Here is a 21,524-nt window from a genome sequence, read left to right on the forward strand (position 1 = left end):
GACCTGGAGGAATTTGTAACTAATTTTTCTTTTAGCTTCTTTTCTCCCTGATTTTTATTTAATGAACATGCATTACTTGTGTAGTTTTTTTAAGTTAAAATGCTTTACAGTAACTCGGGGAAATGCTTGAGATGAAAATCATAATGTAAAATATCTAAATTATGATTTCAACTAAAATCAACTCTTGGCTAATCAGAAAAAGGTCAGTGATGGTCAGAGGATCACTCAAAAAATCATGGTCTACACACCAATAGTTCTCAACTGTGGTCCTGGGCTAACAGAATCAGCATCATCTGGGAACGTGTTAGAAAGTCTTATTCTCAGGCCCGCCCTGATCTATTGAGTCAGAAAATATAAGAGTGGGGCCCAGCATTTGTGTTTTAACAAGTCCTTCATGTGACTTTGACGCTTGCTAAGGTTTAAGAAATGATACTCAATTCTTGATTACCTAGGAAAGGTGGAACGTGGGACAGGAACATCCCATTAACTTAGTAATTAGGCAACAACTGAATGGCTCTTATTAACCCCTTCTCTTCCAACTCTAGTGGGGAGGAGAGGGTTGAAGGGAGTAATGTCAAGTGAGTGAAACTGAAGGCCCCTGATTAACTTGCAACCACATTAATTCACCATCATCCCCCTTAAGTAGCCAGATAGTAAAAGGAGAAAAAAAAAGGTGTAATTGGCGGGGAAAAAAAAACAGTGAAAAATAATGCACCGAAATGCTAACAGTGATTAGGTTAAGGTCTATTTTTTTTCCTTTTCTCTCTTACCTGCTGATGTAGTAATAATACTTTTTTAAATGTCTTAAGAGAGAGAAAAACATTTTAAAATCAGATGAAAATCTAATTAGATTTATTTAAACAATTTACTTGAAGAAGTACTTCAACTAAGCTGTCTAAGGTATACAAAGTAGATCTTGAAACAGTGAAATTCTAAGCTAGCTTTGTAAACTGGGTTTAATGCCTCAGTAGTCTCTTAATGAAAAGAAAAAATAAGTAGGCCATGCAATTTGTCCAGAGTCACCAAAAACGCCAAAACTGTGTACAGGCAGACCTCATTTTATTACACTTCACTTTATCACACTTTGCAGATAGTGTTTTTTCACATATTGAAGGTTTATGGTAACCCTGTGTTATCAGATGATGGTTAGAATTTTTAGCCATAAGGTATTTTTAAATTAAGGTATGTACATTGTTTTTTTAGACATAATGGCAATGCACACTTAATAGGCTATGTGTAAACATAACATTTACATGCACTGGGAAAACAAAAAATTCATGTGACTCACTTTGTTACAATTTTTGCTCTTTATGGCAGTGGTCTGGGACTGAACCTGCAATATCTCCGAGGTCTGCCCGTATACCACCACTCGGCTCATACAGCCTTATCTTGGAAAGATAGCTTATTCCTAATGATGAGACCATCCCCAGCGCCACAACCCTCAAATATCTTCTCTGTGGTAGTTTCTTTAATTAATTTTGTTTTAAAATTTGGCTGGTTTCCTTTAACAACCCTTACCCCAACTGTCCAAACAAACAAATTTGACCTGTACGGTTGATAAACCAAAATCTAGTTTTCTTAAAAACCACATTAGCAGGGACGTCCTGGAAGCCCTCAAAATTTCAAATGAAATAAGATCCAAGTGATTGCCAAACTTTCCCACTCCTGCCTTGACTCTTCCCTTAATCTCCAAAATAAACTGAGAATAGATCCATTTTGAGACTCAGACTAAGCAGCCCGTGGTATAAGGTGGGCAGAGAACAATGAACCAGAAGAAGGGTATGTGCTTGCAACTGTGTACTTTTAGGCAAGTGATTCAGTCTATCTGCTTCCAATCTACGTAAGCAAGTGGCTATAAAAGTCAGATGACCCCATAAACCAGAAATTACCTTTAAAAAGATTAGACTCTGAGAAGTGAAACCAGTTGGCATCCATGACTTGCCTGGTATATCTGCTGCTAGAAGCCGTCACCCCCTCATCAGGCCCAGCGCAGAAGCTGGTAAAAATCTGTGACTGCAAGGATGAAAAGAAGGTAACACCCAACCTTCCGACTTCACTGTAGTCCACGATGCATATAGTCACGCTTTGGAAAACTTGACATTTTCTTTTGGAGAACTTGAAATTTTCTATGTGACCCAGTTGGTTTTTTTTTTTTGGTCTGATTTTAAATAAATGTTTTATAAGACATTTGGAAAGAATGGGAATAAACTTATCTGTATGCAATTAACCATTAAATGAAGCAAACTGAGGAAATTAATTTTGTTACTTAAATCCTCTATTCAATCTGTCAAACCTGAGAAAGGTGTTTTGAATCTCCTACTATGACTCTGGTTTGTCTTTGAGTTTCCAACTATTTTTTTCTTCATCCACTTTACAAAAAGTTTTTAGCTCATAAAATTTAAAAATCATGATAGACTGTATCTTTTTTATTTTTGCCACACTGCAGGACTTGCAGGATCTTAGTTCCCCAACCAGGGATTGAACCCGGGCCCTAGCAGTGAAAACGTCGAGTCCTAACCAGTGGACCTCCAGGGAATTCCCATAGACTGCATCTTTTATCAGTATAAACATCCTCTTTAGTCAGTTTAAGGATGTACCCTTAAATATAACTTCTTGGAAATAAAAATAAACCTCATACCGTACTTCTAAATAATCCCAGTGTCAAAAAGGAATAAAAGGATAGAGGGTCTAGTTCTGTTATGGCAGTGTGACAACCCATGCTATTTTAACTGATTATAGCTAAAAACTGTAGACAGTGTACCAAAAACAGCTACCAGAGGATTCTGAAAGTAAACAAAAGCATCTGAATTGTAGGGGGAGGCAAACCTTGAAGAAGCAATTGCACTGGACGAGCTTCTCCATTGTTTTTTTTCCCTTTATGGCTTTGTCCCGAGGGTAGACCTGTCCAGGAGGAACACTGCCATAGTGACCACGAGGACGCCTAAAACTCCACCTTTCTGGTCAGATGAACCAGGAAAAGGAGCCCCAAGGGCGCTGAAGGGTCAGGGGAGAATCCCAGAGTGAAGAGAACCAGAGAAGGAGATCTCCTAATTCTGTGTACGAAGCCGCATAGGCCTCAGGCTATAGGCCTCTAAGCCACTGATGCATGGAACAGTCCTAGCCCAGCTTTAAGAACTGAAGTGATATTTGAACCACCACCCACAGGTGAAACCGAACCTGCAGTTTCCACCTAAGGAGACTTAGCATTTTCCAGAGGATGACACAGGACCAAAGTCTACACAACATAATGGCAATGTCCAGAATACAATTCAAAATCATTTGATAAAGAAAAACATCTGGAAAATATGACCATTTTTCAAGGGAAAAGACAACCAACAGATGCTAACGTCAAGATGACCCAGATATTGAACTTATGAAAGACTTGAAAACATCTAGTATAACTGTGCTCCAGAAGGTAAAGGAAAACACACTTGAAACTAAAAGAAAAATTTTCAGCATATAAACTATAAGAAACAAATAGAAATTATAGAAATGAAAAATATGATATGTATAATAAAAACATACTCAGTGGGCTCAAGAGCAGAATGAAAACAGCAGTGCAAAAAGTCAGTAAACTTGAAGATAGATCAGTAGAATTTATCCTATCTGAAGAACAGAAAAAAAAAAAGGTTGGGAGGAAAAAAAAAGAGAGAGCCTCAAAGAGACCTGTTGGATAGTAACAAAGGGTCTAGTATGTGTGTCACTGGAGTCTCAGAAAGAGAGAAGAGATCAAGGAAGAAAAATATTGAAGAAATGATGGTCCTTTCCTAATTTGGTGACAGACCTAAATTTTTAGATTCAAGATCAGAGTACCCTAAACAAGAAGAAAATCGTATCTAGATACATCATCAGCAAACTACTGCAAACTAAACATAACGAACAAGTCTTTACCACTTCACAGCAGGTAGAATAGCCTCTATCAAAACAAAACAAAACACAGTAAACAACAAGTACTGGTGAGGATGTGGAGAAACTGGAACCCTTGTGCACTGTTGGGGGAAATGTAAAATGGTGCAGACCGTATAGAAAACAGTCCCTCGAAAATTTAAAATAAAACTACTATATGATCCAGCAATTCCACTTCTGGGTATGTACCCAAGAGAACTGAAAGCAGGCTCCTGAAGAGAGATTTGTGCACCAATATTCACTGCAACATTATTTACACTAGCCAATAGATGGAAGCATATATTGCTCAATACGTAGATGACCATATATTCCTCCTCTATATGAGGGAATAAACAATAGTACTTACCTCAAAGTGTTATTCTAAAGATAAATGAGATAATACCTGTAAACTACCACCCCATGTTAATTGCTATACAAAAATTTCCTATGATTATTATTAAAACAGACTATTTTAAACCAACACACAGACAAAGTTAGCATAAACAGAGATTAGAGAGAAAAACACAAAAGCCATGTTAGGGTTGAGTAAGGGGACATGACCACAGATAACACAGATTATTTGAAGCTCTAAGAGAATCTCTGGGAGGGGGTCTCAGCTGTTAGCAGGAGGCCACAAGGCTGTTTGAGTGTCCTCATGACACAGCAGCGAACTTCTTCCAAAGTGAGCAATCCAAAAGACAGAGCAAGGAAGAAGTCACAATGCCTTCTAAGAACCTATCTCTGCAGTAATATGTTATCATTTACAAGCTCAATCAGCCTATACTTAAGAGGAGGGGAATCAGGATCCTCCTTTGAAGGGAGGAATAACAAATAATTTATGGACATATTTTAAACAACCATGGATATCTTCAAAATACTGAAACTGAACAACCTAGAACTAGCAGTTCACATGGTATCTAACAGATACTATTGTCCCTGTGCGTTTGCTGGAGCACCTTAGTGTGCCTGAGCACAGAGTCTGGGACCCTATGCTCCTTCCACTGCACAGTGCAACCTCCCAGGTCTGTGCTTTGGTGCGTAGTTTTCCTAACTGGACTGAAAAGGAGGGAAGGAGGATGCTTTCTGTTTTTGGAATGGCTTGACAGGACGCAGGACACATTCCAGGAAAGCGGAATGACTCACCATAGACTCTCATGCCAGGGAACCATAAGATCTTTGCTGGAGGAAGCATGCAAGAAATTATAGCTTCAAAACAGCCATTCTACGGCATTGGAACTGCTCAGTGTCAGCTGCTATTACTGAAGTGCTATAGAGAGGCTATAAACAAACCATTTAGCCTGAAGCAAACTGCTTTACTTCATAAAGAAGTAAATATCGTGCATCAAGATTTGTTGTACTGTGTTGAGCTAACAGTTATATTCTTTCTCTTCCCAGTTGATCAGTCAGTAACTTTATAAACATCTTTATACTTAAAATAACCAATAAATAAAAAGCAAATTTATACTTTTTACCTTTATATTTTGAAACAATTTCAGACTTAACAGAACAGTGGTAGAGTTCCCATATACCCTCTACCCATCTTCCCCTAATATTAGCATCTTACATAACCATAGCACAATTATTAAAACCAGGTGATTAGGACCGATACAATACTATTAACTAATTACAAACTTTGCCAATTATCCCAGTAATGTCCTTTTTATGGGCCAGAATCCAATTGAGGTACCACACTGCATTTCATTATCATGTCTCCTTAGTCTCCTCCAATCTCTAACAGTTCCTTAATCTTTCATGACCTTAACATATTTGAGTAATACTGGCCAGTTATTCTGTGGAATGTTCCTCAATTTGGGTTAGTTTGATGCTTTCCCATAATCAGATTGAGGTCATGCATTTATGGCAAGAATCCTACAGAAGTGATTGTGCCTTTGTCACTGCATCTTATCAAGCAGAAAATATTTTACTTTTTTGAACAAGGTATGATTTAAGAAAACTTTCATGTACCCAAATACATTTTAAATACTTGGTATATAATGCCTACTGTATCTTCATCAACATGTGCTAAAATTCTTATAACAATTAATAGAATTAAAGTTGTGCTTATTTTGAATTTTAAGAAATAGCAGTTACACAAGAACCTCCAAAGAAAATGTGAGACTTAGGATGTCAATCTCTAAGAATGTAAGTTCCATGCAAATAAGAATTTAATTTTGTTCACTGCTATAACCCTAGTACCTTGAAAGGTGCCTGCCACTCAGCATTTGTGATATTAATGGACTAATTCTGAAGAAGCAAAATACCAATAAATTCATAAAATGATTTTATTAAGTTCATGAGTGTGGAAAAGATTCAACCATTTAAAGCACAGCTTTTACGCTATTTATACACTTGTTTACAAGAGCCTATTTCCAATCTCCCTCAGGGGTGAGGCAGCCATGGGCAGTAGTGCTTACAGGTATCGTATAACACACAGGCTTCTTAGGCAGTTTCAGTTGCTGCAAGCCCAGATTTAGGTAATCACACCCATGCCCACCCAGGCAACTCAGCAGGACCCTGCACAAAACACACAAACATGAACAGGTCCACAAATGCAACCACCTCCTTGGAATCCTTCAAAGATACGCTTCAAAGATAAACTTTATAAAGAAAAGTAAAGATGGGCTTCCCTGGTGGCGCAGTGATTAAGAATACGCCTGCCAATGCAGGGGCCACGGGTTTGAGCCCTGGTCTGGGAAGATCCCACATGCCGCGGAGCAACTAAGCCTGTGCGCCACAACTCCTGAAGCCCACGCGCCTAGAGCCCGTGCTCTGCAGCAAGAGAAGCCACCACAATGAGAAGCCCGCACAACGCAACGAAGAGTAGCCCCCGCTCGCCGCAACTAGAGAAAGCCTGCGCGCAGCAACGAAGACCCAACGCAGCCAAAATAAATAAATAAAATTTAAAAACCCTTAAAAAAAAAAAAAAAAGAAAAGATACCATAAGCTCCACTACAGCTATTTTAGTAGATGCCTGATTTACCAAAGCCACCAGAAACATTGACTCTGCAGCCGCTCACTCCTGAAAGCAAACCTTGTAGCCCGGATCAAACCATGCCGATTATTTACAGCAGGAGGCATGTTCAGGGACATTTAAAGGCATTAACATTATACCTTCCTAAACTCTAGAAAATCTCCTGCTTCTCAGTGATCCAATCTTGTGGTCAGATAGTCACAGATAGTGTTAAAGCAGCTCTTAAATGTTCTAATGTACTAAAAAAGTAAAAGCAAAATTTTAAGTTCAATGTTTAAGCTTTTCATACATTAATGCAATTTTCTGTGTTCTTATGTAATTTTGTTTGTTCTGGGGAGCAGTCATATTTTATTTTTCCCACTCATTCATTTTGGTTGTATTCAATGTTTCACAGTTACATTTACCATGATAAACATTTACACTGTCTGAATTATCTATAACAGAATCCATCTGACGGAAGTCAGATGATGAGGTAAAAAAAAAAAGTATGACTATTTTATAGCTCATCTGTCTAACTGCTTTCTAAACCCTTCATACCCATTTATAATGTGACTGGCAATGTGCAAGAATGCCAATTTCATGAGCCTCGCAACTGCTGGGACCATCAATTTTTGACACTGTAGGTATCAAAAGGTGGTAACTTATTCTAAACTTTTTTCTAACTAAGTTGTATATTTTCAATATTTTATTATCTCTACTAGTCTTGGCAAACTATCTGTTCATGTAATCAAGATCCTATCATGCATTGTGAAGAACACCTCATGATCCAATGGGTTTTAAAAGTTATCCATAATTGTGTTATATGGGGTCAAAGATATACGGCTTCAAAAGATTTTACTTTTAAAAAAGAAAAACTGCTCAGATTTCAATCATGTGGACTGGTGTCCTTCCAGTAAAGACCGTTTCTCAAGTAGATGTTTTAGTTATAGGCATGAATGCATATGCTCCTGTATATGCATGTATGTATATTTGTGTGTTTACAGCTATGAATTACGGACCTCAGGTTAAATCCTAGAAATGATCATGAGACAGAGTTCACTCACAGTGGAGAAGCATCAGACATCTACCCCCTAAATTCTTGAGATAAATGCCTATTTAACCTGTGCAACACTGCTCAGGTGTTAGCCACCTCTGACACGTTCCTCATCAGCCCAAGTTGGTCTCTTCTGTACCTTAGACATAAAGCCATTATACTACTGTATATACAGCCTTGGCCTTAAATGATTTGTTATTAGCCCATTTCCTCCAACAGAGTATGAGCTCTGTATGGCAAGGATGGTGTTATAATCATCTCAGTGTTCCTAACACTACACATGGAAAACAGTACCTTCTGAATTGGCAAACCTTTTGAACAAAGACATAATTCAGACTTTCCACACAGTCAATCACTTCTGCAAGTAACTCATATCTTAATGCCTGGGTATGCTCCTTACCACATGTTATAATTCTCTTGATTATTAATAGCAGAATTAAATTCAAAATTTGCTCTTTTTATTTTTTTTAAGCAGCTGTTAGGCAAGTACTAAGTGAAAATGCAATTTTGAAATCAACTTTTGAAAACGATGTTTTTAAGTTTACTTAACCACCATATTTACCCAAATTCTACACAACATACTTTAAAATAAAACAATTAAATAATAACATTAAACAGCTCAATGCACTTATTCAAATCCTGAAGACTGATGGTCATCCTTTGATGTTAAAGAAAGAATATTCTTATTCTTTGAAATAAATGCTACTTCTGAATTCAGTTCTTATAGACCAGGAAAAGTAATTTTGGCAACTATGATTAAATTTTAAGCAACTGAACAGCAGCAGGACTTTTTCTTAGAGTGGAAGAAAAATTTTTCTCTACACATGCTCCCATATTCATAACATACTACTATATGAAAAGAGTTTCTGGATAAATATTCTTATTTTATAAATTATAAGAATACTGTAAATCCTCAAATATTTATGATTTATTAGCCAGATATTAAACAGAAGTGTCCACAAAGTACAATCTACTGATTCACGAATTATTTAACTAGTTTATGGTCACCATCAATTTATAAGAAAAGTATTCTACGTTCATTAAACCACAAATATTTCAAAATTACACACCATAACCTTCTGCCAAGTGCTCTTGTGCTGGGAGTTTTGAGTCCCCAGCCCGTCAGAGGCTCACCTGACAGGTCCAGCTCCTCGGTGGAAGACAAACTGGCCAGACTCCAGCTGTCACTGCGGGCCGCCAGGACAAACTTGTGAGCATTGATGTGCCTGCCCCCAACCTTTATCTTCAGATCACTGATGAAGAAAAATACCCACAGATATAAAACATCATTATAACTAGGTATAGCTAGGATTCACAGCTGATAAATATATGAGTATTGACTGATCAACATACATCTGCAAAAGAAAAAAAAAAAATCACAGCAAAATTATTTCTCTATGCTAGCACTGAATTCTGATGGCTCATATTTACAATATGTTGCTAGACACGTTTTCTATTTCTAACTGCTAGCTTTAGTTCAAATGGGATGTTCTGCTTTCAAAGACATTCCCTAATGTCACCCACAAGATGGTGAACCTACAAGTTATCGATACATAGGATTATTAATATTCACATAAAGAGTAGAAGAGGGAGTTCCCTGGCGGTCCAGTGGTGAGGACTCCGCGCTCTCACTGCGGAGGGCCCGAGTTCAATCCCTGGTCGGGGAACTAAAATCCCACAAGCCGCGAGGCAAAAAAAAAAAAAAAAAAAAGAGTAGAAGAGGTTTTATGAAGAAAAAAAAATCAAGATTAATCATCAGGAGAGAGAGACAGAAAGATTAAAGACTGTGACAACAGCTCTGAGACTACAGTGCTGCAATGCTCCACACTATACTAATGCTCAAGCAAGGTTAAACCAAAAACCATGAGCAAATTAGCTTTGACAAAGCAGTCAAGAATATGAAACCCAATATCTACACTCCTGTTCTCACCAGAAACATTCAGACCTATTACTGGCCATTTTTTACTCAACCATTTATAAAGAAATGGGGTGAGAGAAATCTTTTTTTCAAACATGTTTCCATATGTATGACTTAACCGCTATATGAAAAGAGCCTTCCAAATAGTTATTTATTTTTAACTCTGAAATGTCAAATGCCAAGGTGGGAAAGCATCTGAGCAGTTAACAAAAACCTAAGGGTGACCCACTGGGCTGACACAAGCACGTGCCAGATGGCTACGCTGGCAGCAATCCACAGGCACGAATCAGCATCACCCTGCCTGTATCTGCACGTCTTTTTATTTTCATATTCCCCTTGAAAATAATGTGTTAGGTTGGAAAGCTTTTAGAAACTAAATACACAAAAACTATTACATGAAGAAAGAAAGAAAGAGAGAGGGAGAAAGAAAGAAAGAAAGAAAGAAAGAAAGAAAGGGAAAGGGAGAGCAAGAGGGAGGGAGGAGAGAGACAGAAAGAGAGAAAGAAAGAGAGAAAGAAAAGAAAGAAAGAAAGAAAGAAAGGGAAAGAGAAAGGGAGGGAGGGAGGAGAGAGAGAGAAAGAAAGAAAGGGAGAGAGAAAGGGAGGGAGGAGAGAGAGAGAAAGAGAGAAAGAAAGAAAGAAAAAACTATTACATGAATTGACTCATCCACTTAAAAGGAGATGCAAACAGAATATTGTTTCTATATAATGCTTGATGCAAACACATTTTACCCCACAAAAGCACTGTCTAGAACATACTTTATAATTATGTAAGTGTATCAATTCTACTTCTATTAAAGAACTAACCAAGTTGCAACTAATTATGTTAGATCAAAAGAGTAACAGGGTACTTATTGTTTCAAACTATTAGAAAATACTGTTAACACAAAACACTATTAATAAAGAAGAAATAGAATTGATATTCTATTTAAAATGGAACATAAAACTCTGTCTCATATCATATCCTATGACAAGGTTTAAAAAATATAATGAAAACAAAGCACAAATAATTTTTAAACTCTAAATTTATTTGTAAAGTATTAAATTCTAATAATGTAAATGAACAGTCACTGCTTACTGTTTCTGCCACAAATCTGACTTTAGCCACAAAATTATAAAAATGAATGTTTCTATAAAATTCCTACTATTATTCATAAATGTCAAGTCAAAATTTTTTCTTTTGTAGTCTTAACATCTCAAAGGTAAATAAATATAAGGATTTCACTAATAATCTCTAATAATAATAATTTTTAAAAATATGATTCAAAAATGGAAAATTGGACAGGTCAAGTCTATGAGGACTCTATGCGGAAACAATTAGGAGGCTAGCAATTTTTTTAAAATTTCATCCTAGTCAATTAAAGGCATTTCCTTTTAAAATATGGATGTTAGGATGTAACAACTGGAGAGGAAACATAAATAAAGAGCTTCTTGCTAGAGTGTCTCAATCAAACACTTTAATAGGAAAAATTATAAGCTTGTTTGTTAAAAGAATGGTAGTAAATAACTACATATAACCATCATTTTTAACTGTCTTATGGGACCAAAGCCTCCTCCTGAACTTAAGAATAAAAGAAATGCACCAATTTCTTCCACATTGCTCAAATTAAAAATTTTAACACTGACTCTTCAGTTATTCCAATTACTGAAATACACATAAAAACACTATTTAAATTCAACAAAATGCATGTTCATGGGACAAAGTTTTTTTTTCCCCCCTATCTTGGTAAAAGAGCATCTGCTTCAGAAATTGGTATTCCAGTTTCACTTATCCCATCTCAAAAGGTAAGTCCTCTTTGAAGTCTCCATTCCTCATCTGATTATCAATTGTAGATAACAAAGGTATTCAGCCTTCTTTTGATAAAGGACAGGTTTTAGAAGAGGAAGAGAGACCCACCAAAACCATGGGATCATACCATAGCCGACCAGGTAAAAAGTGGCCAGAAGAGGAAACTGCCCAGTCTCATTCCCAGTCTCCTAGAAGGACTACAGTATAAGAATGCAATCAGGGACTTCCCTGGTGGTGCAGTGGTTAAGAATCTGCCTGCCAATGCAGGAGACATGGGTTTGAGCCCTGGTCCGGGAAGATCCCACATGCTGCGGAGCAACTAAGCCCGTGTGCCACAGCTACTGAGCCTGCACTCTAGAGTCCACAAGCCACAACTACTGAGCCCTTGTGCCACAACTACTGTAGCTCGCATGCCTAGAGCCCGTGCTCCACAACAAGAGGAGTCACTGCAAGGAGAAGCCCACGCACCCCAATGAAGAGCAGCCCCCTCTCACTGCAACTAGAGAAAGCCCGCGCACAGCAACAAAGACCCAATGCAGCCAAAAATTAATTAATTAATTAATAAAATAAAATTTAAAAAAAAGAATGCAATCAACTGTTATGTATTACAGAAAGTAAATTATGGGAATTCTAACGGGTAAGAGCCTTGGACAGTGGGAGAGCTGTGTCTGTAATAGAAATGCCAGGCTTTCTGGGGCCAATGGAAACAAAGTTTTCACTTGTCCATGGGAAAAAGAGGAGGGGGAAAAGAAAAAAAGACAATGAACTATATTTTACAAGTAGATACATCCATTAGATTTAAAGAAAGCCCTGTCCTTTACTCAGAGTATGTACTTCCTATTTTTTTGTTATTAAATTTTTCTTTTCTTTTAGAAATGATTAAGATGGTAGATGGCAATTTTGGATTTTGATCTATTTTAAATGTCATAATTTCAAAATTTTACTTAATCATCTAATCCAATCATCCTTCTCCCTAGTAGGCAAATCCTTCCTTCCACATACATTCATGTCCATGTTTCTTTTCCACATCCGCATCCCAGCTCAGTCCTTCATCTGTTCCGGTCTGGACTATCTACGACAACATCATGGCTGCTCTTGTCTCTTTATAATTTCATCTATACGATGTTACCAGGCTAATCTGCCTAAAACGCCACTTTGATTATGATAGTCCTATAACTCAAAAACACTGCTCCACACTTCCTAGAGGATCAAGTCCAAATTCCTCACCTTGGCATCCCCAATCCACCCTACCTTACCCACCTCTCCCAGTGCTCCTCTACATGGACATGTACCCTAAAATGGGCCCCTCACTGTCCTCTAAATCCTCCACATGTTTCCCATGTTTGAGCCTATTCTCAGCCACTCCCTCTACTAGTAATATCACTGTCTTTATCTATTAAATCCTACTCAGCCTTTAACATTTACCTCAAAACTCACTTAATAACAATATTGTTTTAATAACAATTAAAAACCGAGCACTTACTCTATGCTAGACTGTTGTTCTAAGTGCTTAAACAGTATTTTATTAATTTAATCCTCACAACAACCCTAAGGTAAACAGTCGTATTATTATCCCCATTTTACAGATTAGGAGCCTGAGGCATGTCATATAGCTCCAGGTCACATAGTAAGTGGCCAGCTGAGCTTCTAACACAGGCTGTGTGGCTCAAAGTCTACCCTCAACCATCACGCTACACTACCCACTAGTTCCAAGATGCCCTCTTTGACCAGCTCAAGAGAAAGTGACCTCTCCCCTCTGGATCCCTGGACCTGTAAGCTAATTCCTATCTATACCAGCGATGCTATCACCATCACTCCTATACTCTGTACTGAATATAAGCAGCAAACAACAAATCTTGCCTCAAGGGGCTTACATTCCAGAGACTAAAGGCTGGTCAACTATTAGAAATAAACTTGGGAAGAAAGTCAATAAGAGAGGAGAAGTTGCAATGTGGCCTGGGAATAAAGCAAAGGGCTTGCTTCCCCACACTGGCCCAGGGCCAGGAGCTCACCTATACTGCTCCTGCTCGTAGAGGTCAGCCACAATCGTCAGCAGGCGGCTGATGAAGGACTCTTTGCTGCTTTCCTTGTTTGCTTGCGCAGCCAAAAGGGTGCATCTCTTCTCTGTCTCTGCCAATTTCTTCTGCAGCTTGACATACTCCTGTCGGAGAAGCATCAAGTGCTTCTCCAACTTGGCCACCTCCTCTGCAAGGGAGACAAAGAATCAAGTTTACCACAGCAGGTGTAAAGCAGACAGCATCCACTCATCCCTCATCCTGCAGCCAGGATGGCTACCAAAATGACGACAGCTGACCCTCGAACACGGGGTTGAACTGCGTGGGTCTACTTACACACAGATATGTTTCATTAGTAAATATATACAGTACTACACCATCCACAGTTGGCTGAATCCGAAGATATGGAGGAATCAAGGTCACGGAGGGCTACAAATTACACGAAGATTTTCCACCGTGCCGGAACGTAGGTGTTCCTAGCCCCTGGAGTTGTTCAAGGGTCAACTGTAGTCACGTGACATTCCTATTTCTTATTGATACTCCTAAAAGATCAAGAATGGTTTTGTTTCAGGGTGCCATCACAGTCCAGGGATTCCTTCCCAGTTTCCCTGAAGATCAATATTTAATATATGGAGTCTCAGGAATGATTATCAAAATTACTTGGGAGGCTTTTTCAAACCACTAGTAGTAATAAGTAACTTCTACATATCACATGCTGTTCTACAAGCTTTCCGTGAACTCTCATGCAAGATTCATGACAACCCCATGGGGTAGGTACTATTACTAGCCACACTTTTCAGATGAGGACACTGGGCCACAGATTAAGAATTTGCCCAAGGTCATGAAGCTGGTGAGAGGCGGGGCTGGGGTATGAGCCCAGGCATTCTCATTCCAGGGCCTGTGATCTATTAACCACTACCCCACACTACCTGACACCTGCCCTCCCTCAGGAAGCCTCAGGGCAGTCAATAATGGTTCAGAGGGAAGCAAGTAATATTCCACAGGTGTGCTGGGGCAGATTTAAAAGGTTGAGAACCACTGTATTTGATTCATTAAATTCAACAAACATTTACCGAGTAGCTATGAGGTGCCAGACACTACAGTGGTAAGCAAAATCAGACATATCTTTCCTCAGAGCTTTTAGTTACCAGGGAAAGTAAATTTTTATAATTAAAATAACGATTGCAACAACCAAATGCAAAACTACAACTCTAATGAGTACTAGAAGAAAAGAACAGAGCTATGAGAACCTATAATAAAGAAATTTAACTTGGGACATCAGGGAAGACTCCCCTGAGGATGCAAGCAGTCAAGAGACTTCTCTCTTCCTTCACCCGGAGTCTTGGGGATTCATGCAACCATGCATAAATCATCGTATCTAGGGAACCACAGTGCTGCTATGGTCATTCTCTGGGCTGCGGTCCATCCACCCCCTACTCCCCACCACAGATATTCCAAATCTTGACACCACCCTCAAGCCCATCTCCCACCCAATCTGCCTCATTCTTGGCCAATGTCTTGAGAAAACTGAGCTACTGCCACCGACCCCCACCGGGCCAGCAACTACTCCCATCTACCCTAGGCTTTCTCAGGGAGACCATCTCCCTCCTATCCAAGCTTAATCCCTCCACCTCTGCTCCAAACCCATCACTCTCCCCTGGTCCTCTGCTTGCTCATCAACCCCGCCTCCTCCAGCAACTTCAATCTCTTTCAGCTGGGTCCTTCTCATCAGCACATAAAGCTGTCCAGGTCCGTACCTAGCAAAAACAAAACTCTCCTTCCACACATCTGACCCACCTCTGCCCCAAACCCATCACTCTCCCCTGGTCCTCTGCTTGCTCATCAACCCCGCCTCCTCCAGCAACTTCAATCTCTTTCAGCTGAGTCCTTCTCATCAGCACATAATGCTGTCCAGGTCCGTACCTAGCAAAAACAAAACTCTCCTTCCACACATCTGACCCACCTCTGCCCTTCCAGCTCTATCTACCACACACATTTCCTCACCCACTATTCCCCTGCCACTCCCTCCTTCTGTCCCCACCACTCCCTTGAAACTCCTCTCACTGATGACCTTCTAATTGCCAAACCCAACAGACACTTGCCAGGGGGTCTCCTCCCTCACCTCTGTAACGTGACTCAGGACACTACTGTCCATCCCCTTTTTCTTCTCTTCTTCCAGCAGCCACAATGCCACCTTCTCTCCAGTTCTGGCGCTCTGTCCCTTTCACATGCTTCTCTGCATCCCTCCCAACACTTGACCTCTGGCACTCCCCGGGGGTCTATCCTTGGCCCTCTTCTCCACTGTGTGATCTCCCAAGGCAGCAGATCTTTGGTCTGTGGTTGATACCAAAATCTAGTGCCAGTGATCCGTAGAGCCATCTCTCTAGTGCAGATCTCTCTTCTTTTTTTTTTTTTTTTTTTTTTTTTTTTTTTTTTTGGAGTGATAAATGCATAACCGTCCCTTTAATATTTTATGCAGGTGCTAACGTGGCTTGGCTGTCACCTTCAACGCATCACCCGAGGCTGAGAGACCCCCCTCGTCACTCCTAGCTTGCAGCCTCACAGTTCCATTTCCCCACCCAAATACATCCATTTTAATATGCACATCACAGGCAGGCAGCACGGTCACAAAGGAGCCCCGCCAGCAGCAGCTTGCACGTGGTGGAATGGATGACCAGCCACCAGCCCTGGCCTCTTGGCTCCCAACAGATGGATACCCAGCAGAGGCCTGGCCACCAGAGTGCCACCGCCTATGTGTCAGCTGCTTGTACCTCGGAAACCACCTTCCAGGAGAGTGGTGGCCCGTATCCGCTTCTGCCCGCACCACTCATACTCCTCAAAGCGGTTGCTGTTCTCATGCTCGATGTCCACGGCATCATCCTCAGCCATGCAGGAGCCTTCCCTCTGCCCTTCATCTTGCTTCCTCCGTTTCATTTTCCCAATCCGAGCATTCAGTCGGGTCTGCCGGTTGGCTCGCACTCGCAAGAAGGTCTACTTCCTCCCTCCCGCCGGCCCCCCTGCTTCGCCGGCCGCTCCGGGCCCTCGGCATAGCCGCCGGAGGCTGCTCTAGCGGGACCCCGTGGCCGCCGCGCGGTGCCGCCCCAGCCCCGGCCTCCGGCGCTCCGGGCCCCGCGGCCGCCCGGCCGGCGAGGGCGGCGATGCGGGCGGATTCCCCCCGGCTGCCCGGCGGCGGCGGCACCTCAGCTCCCAGCGGCGGCGGCGGCCATGTTGGCCTTCCAGATCTCTCTTCTTAGCTTCAACTATCCATCTGCCCGACAGACACTTCTCCCTAGCGGCCCACAGGCACGTCAAATTCTCTATCCCCAAAACAAAGCTTCCAGCAAATTTGCTCTTCCTTTGTATGGTCCCTATATTAATAAATGACACCAGCATCTATCCTAGTTACCTGAAGAAGAAATGTGGGAGGGATCTTGGATGTCTCCCGTTCACTCACCTGACTCTAACCCTACCCCAACTCAAAAACTGACCTTCCCACTTAAAAAACAAAGGAATGGTTAAATAAAGTGATACATGAGTTTGAAGTTATTATGCAACTATTAATGTTTTCAAAGAAATATGTAATACTAAACATGCATTTTCAAATTATAAATATTATTAACAGAAAAAAGGAGGCTGTGAAACAACATATTTTATAAGTCCAGTTTTATTAAAAACATTCACATATATGAGGAATAAAAAGACAAATACCACAAAATATCAGCAGATTTTTCTCTTCTTTGCGCTTTCCTACACATTTCAGGTATTCTACAACAAATGTGTTCTCTTTTCATAATTATAAAAAAATATTTAAAGAGAAATGTGTTTAAATACTTAAATACTAATAGCCTATCTTCTTCATACATACAGTAGGGAACTTCTTCCCCTTCATCTAGAGAATCCACATTAAATAAATGCCTGGAGTCAAAAACCTGGCTATCTCAGGTATAAATCAGTATCCTTGGGAAAATAAAGGAGAAGGCACTTGCAAGATGAAAACTTGCTTACAACTGCTAAAATGATCACTGCTCATGAGTAACATATCAGATGAGAATTCCTAAAACTATTTTTTTTTCAAAATACTGCAATTATTTGGCCTACTAACCGTTAAACCAAATATTGTTTTAAAAAACACTGGCTAAAGGAAAACAGTACTTACAATGATCCTATTGCAATATTTTTCAAATCTTAGCATTTACATTTACACAAAACCCCTTCAGTAGGACTCAGGTCTACACTTCTATTCTGGTGTGACAAATCACTGGTTTTAAAGAGTTCTTCATAGTTACTCAGACTAAAGAGCCAAGAAACTGCAATTATTTACCTAAAACGGGGACACATTTAACACAAAGCAATAAATTCACGTGATTGTAAAAAATTTATACTTTTTTTCTTCCTGTAGAGAAAGAAATGGAGTTGATGGGTCTCTTTAAAGAAAAACTGGCACTCATTTTCTAGATGTGGTAACAGAAAATGTAAAAGGACATATGAATTAGAAATAGCTTCAAATTATGTCCCAAAACTGCTAACACTAGTAGCAAAATGAATCTATGGTGTCACGATAATGGTTATCTTTGGAGGAATGGCAGGAGAGTGGTAACTGGGAGGGCACATGAGGGGTGCCCTCTGGGATGCTGGCAACATCCTTTTTTGTTGTTGTTTAACTTAGTAATGGTTACATTCATGTTTTATTTTGGTAATTCATTAAGCTCTATACTAATGCTTTGCTCTTTGCACGTATCTTATGCTTCAATTCAAGTTTTAAAAAATTCAAATACACCTGTAGTGAATTCTGGAGTCCAAGCGATGGGGATCTAAATCCTTTTAGTAACTAGCTATGGGGACCATGGGCAATTCAATTCTCTGAGCTTCAGTTTCTTTATATGTAAAATGGGGGGCGGCCAGGAATCTACTACTCAGTGCTGTAGTAAAAATTCAATGAAACTACTGTAACTTGCACATGCACTCAAAACTGTCAGCATTGCCTCCACCCTCCTCTCTGCATTTCACAATTACATAATTATTGGATAAATAGTTTAAACTATTATAACTGTTTACACAACATTTTTTTTGAGTCATGAAAAGCATGAGAATGCTTTTCAAAACTCATGAGAATGAGTTTCAAATGTTTTATTGACTTAGGAATTAAGATTGATCAATTAAAATCATGGCAAATCAACAGGACATTATCAGAAGGATGAGGTGATGAACAAAAGTAAAAACAGAAATGGAAACACCGCTAACTACTGAACGAGCTACTTGAAATACTGCATCACCTCGTATAGTAAGTCTGCACTGACAATTCCCAAACCAAAAAGTAAAGCCTAACACGCTTTAAAAAATCATCACTACTATTCATTTGAAAGAGGTGTAAGTTAGGCTGCACCTTAAAAAAAGCTCTCAAAGAGGCAACTCCTAATCTACCATAGGAAAGTCAGTCAATGTCTATAATTGATCAATCTAGAAATGGCAGTATTATCACTTAGAGGTAAACAGAGAAGAGTGGAAAGTGGTCTGCGGAGTGGGTCTGAGGGGTAGCAAATTTATTTTTTGTTGTAAGTCTTGTAATATTATTTGAATTTTAAATCTACGTGCACTTACAAAGCAAATATACTATTTTACACAAATTTTAAAGATTATGGAAAACAGTTACAAGTATGAGGAAAAATAAATAATTTTCTAATACCCAAGTGTAAGGGTTTTTATATATCACAAAACTTTAGGAAGGGAAGGAACCTAAAGATCATCTCTTTTGGTTCAATTCCCAGATAGTGAACTGAGGAGCAGAAGGGGACAGGCCCACGACCAGCAGCCTACCCACCTCTTGCCTCAGACCGTGCTTGATGACACTACTCCCAAACTGGCTGCGTAAGAATCACTTAGGCAGTTTGAACTAAAGAGAGAGAGCGCACCCAAATTCAGTAGATCGGGAGTGGGGTCACAGGAAATACATAGTACTTTTAAGACTACCGCAGGTATGGGGATGACTAGCCTGGGGGAAAAGTTCAGCCCCCAGCACGTGCCTCCCCAAGTCACACACAGACTGCTCTGGGAATACTACTGTTTAGATAGAAGACCGACTGAACTGCAATTTTTCTGTTCATTCATTGACTTGTTCAAAGGTTTTCATCTCTTAGGAAGACAACTGTATAACCTAGTCATTCAGTAAAAATTTATTAAGCACCTATGTAGTGCCAGTGTCAAAGTAAAGAAAACCATCTTGGCACATGTTTTTTTACAAAGTTACAGGGTAATAGAGAAGATGGGCAATTAAAGAAGACAAATCAGTAAAACCTGACAGCACTCTGACAGGGGATGCAAACAGAGCACGGAGAAAGACCACCTGGCTTAAGCCAGCGCAAGGAAAGACACTCCAGACAAGTGATGCTGTACTCCAGAAGATTTAAATAAAGCCTCTGTTTGTAGCATACTGGGTCGAGAAAATATAAGCAAAAGGCTTCAGTCTTTTGTTTTCCTCGTCAGATATTCCTTTTAAACTAGTATCAGTCAACGGGTTTGTGCAACAGGCATAATACTAGGCTCTAGGAGAAATACAAATAATTAGAAGGCAAGACCTAGTCTTGTCCTCCATAAAAGTCACTGGCACCACTCACCTGCCTCTCCCTAAGTCAACTAAATGGATGGCCAGAGGACACCTTATCTTGCTAGTTCAAACTAGTGGCTACAGTCACATCCCACTTGCCCAAGAGATAGCTTCCAAGTTTTCACAGGGTATATAGCCTGTGGCTGTCGACTGCAGATTTTTCTTCCCTGAAGCAAACTGGATCCTTTAACCTTGGTTTCAATCACGCCATATTCTAGCCAACCTTTTGCTCAAGAGCTCCAATCCATCAAGACTATAGCATCTGTAAATACTCTGTATTTCCATTTCACTTAAACTATCATTCTGTAAGTATTTATGAAGCACCAGCTATGAACTAAGCATTATGGTACATCAGCAGTTGCCTCTTTAAGAGTTTTTTAAAAGGGCAGTCTAATTTGCACCTCTTCCAAACAAATAATGTATTGATTGCACCAAAGGAGTACCAAATATAGAATCAAAGTAGTATCTACAGGAACTCACAAACAGGAGGGAAAAGAACAAAGCTAATAGTCACAAAGAATCTGGATACCGATTCATGTGGGGGAATTATGAGGACATTTGCCTTCAAGAGTAGAAAATTACCAACTCCTTTAACCCTTAAAGAAAAGATCATAAAAGTTCTGTTTGAAACACCTTCTCAAGGAATCCTTGTAAATTTCTTTGGATATCAGTTATACACATGTAAATCCAAAATCTACAGCAATAACCCTAGTCTCTCTCCAGAATTACTGACACAAATTTCTACCTGCAACCTCGACCCTGACACTGTTGTTTCGGTCAACAGTTCCCTCACAACACGAGACATAAATTACAAAGGTTATATAAATTACAAAGAGAAGAGGCAAGATGAAAGGAGGGCTTTAGGATATAGGGCTCTCAGTCATGAAATCAGAGATGCTCCCCGCCTAGCATCTTTTGTAGGAGGAAACCCTGATCCCAGGTGCACCTACCAGTGGTATTGCAACTGCCACACCATTTCATAGTATAATGGAGACAGCACCCAAGGCTGAGATATCATTCTGTGGGCAATGTGTCTGCTTGCAAATGGCAATACAAATGTGTCCTTGAGTACCACCAAGCTGTCGAGTTCTAATGGAGAGAGAATCTACAGCACAGCACAGTGGTGAGGAGCACAGGCTCCAGAGGTAGACTGACTGGGGTCAGATCCCAGCCCCAGCACTTTCTAGTTGCGACACTCTAGGCAAAGGCCTCCTTCTCCTCACATGTTAAGTACGTTGTAAACATTAAACATGCTAATACATACAAAGACCTTAGAAGATAACCTGCCTTGCAGTAAGTGGTCAATAAATGTT

The 21,524-nt window shown here is 39.9% G+C and overlaps 1 protein-coding gene across 2 annotated transcripts in view; it reads right to left on the reverse strand.

Moving 5' to 3' along the window:
• The window catches only part of ANKFY1 (ankyrin repeat and FYVE domain containing 1), an 80,437-nt gene that overhangs the window by 49,100 nt on the left and 9,813 nt on the right, over nt 1-21,524 (reverse strand). For both annotated transcript variants that reach the window (XM_059908818.1, XM_059908819.1), the window contains exons 2-3: nt 13,608-13,800; nt 9,024-9,142 (exon numbers count right to left, since the gene is read on the reverse strand). In XM_059908818.1, coding sequence (XP_059764801.1) covers nt 9,024-9,142; nt 13,608-13,800 — 312 coding nt within the window. The remainder of the gene's footprint in view (nt 1-9,023; nt 9,143-13,607; nt 13,801-21,524) is intronic.

The sequence above is a fragment of the Balaenoptera ricei genome, chromosome 20 (assembly GCF_028023285.1).
Source record: "Balaenoptera ricei isolate mBalRic1 chromosome 20, mBalRic1.hap2, whole genome shotgun sequence".
NCBI lineage: Eukaryota > Metazoa > Chordata > Mammalia > Artiodactyla > Balaenopteridae > Balaenoptera > Balaenoptera ricei.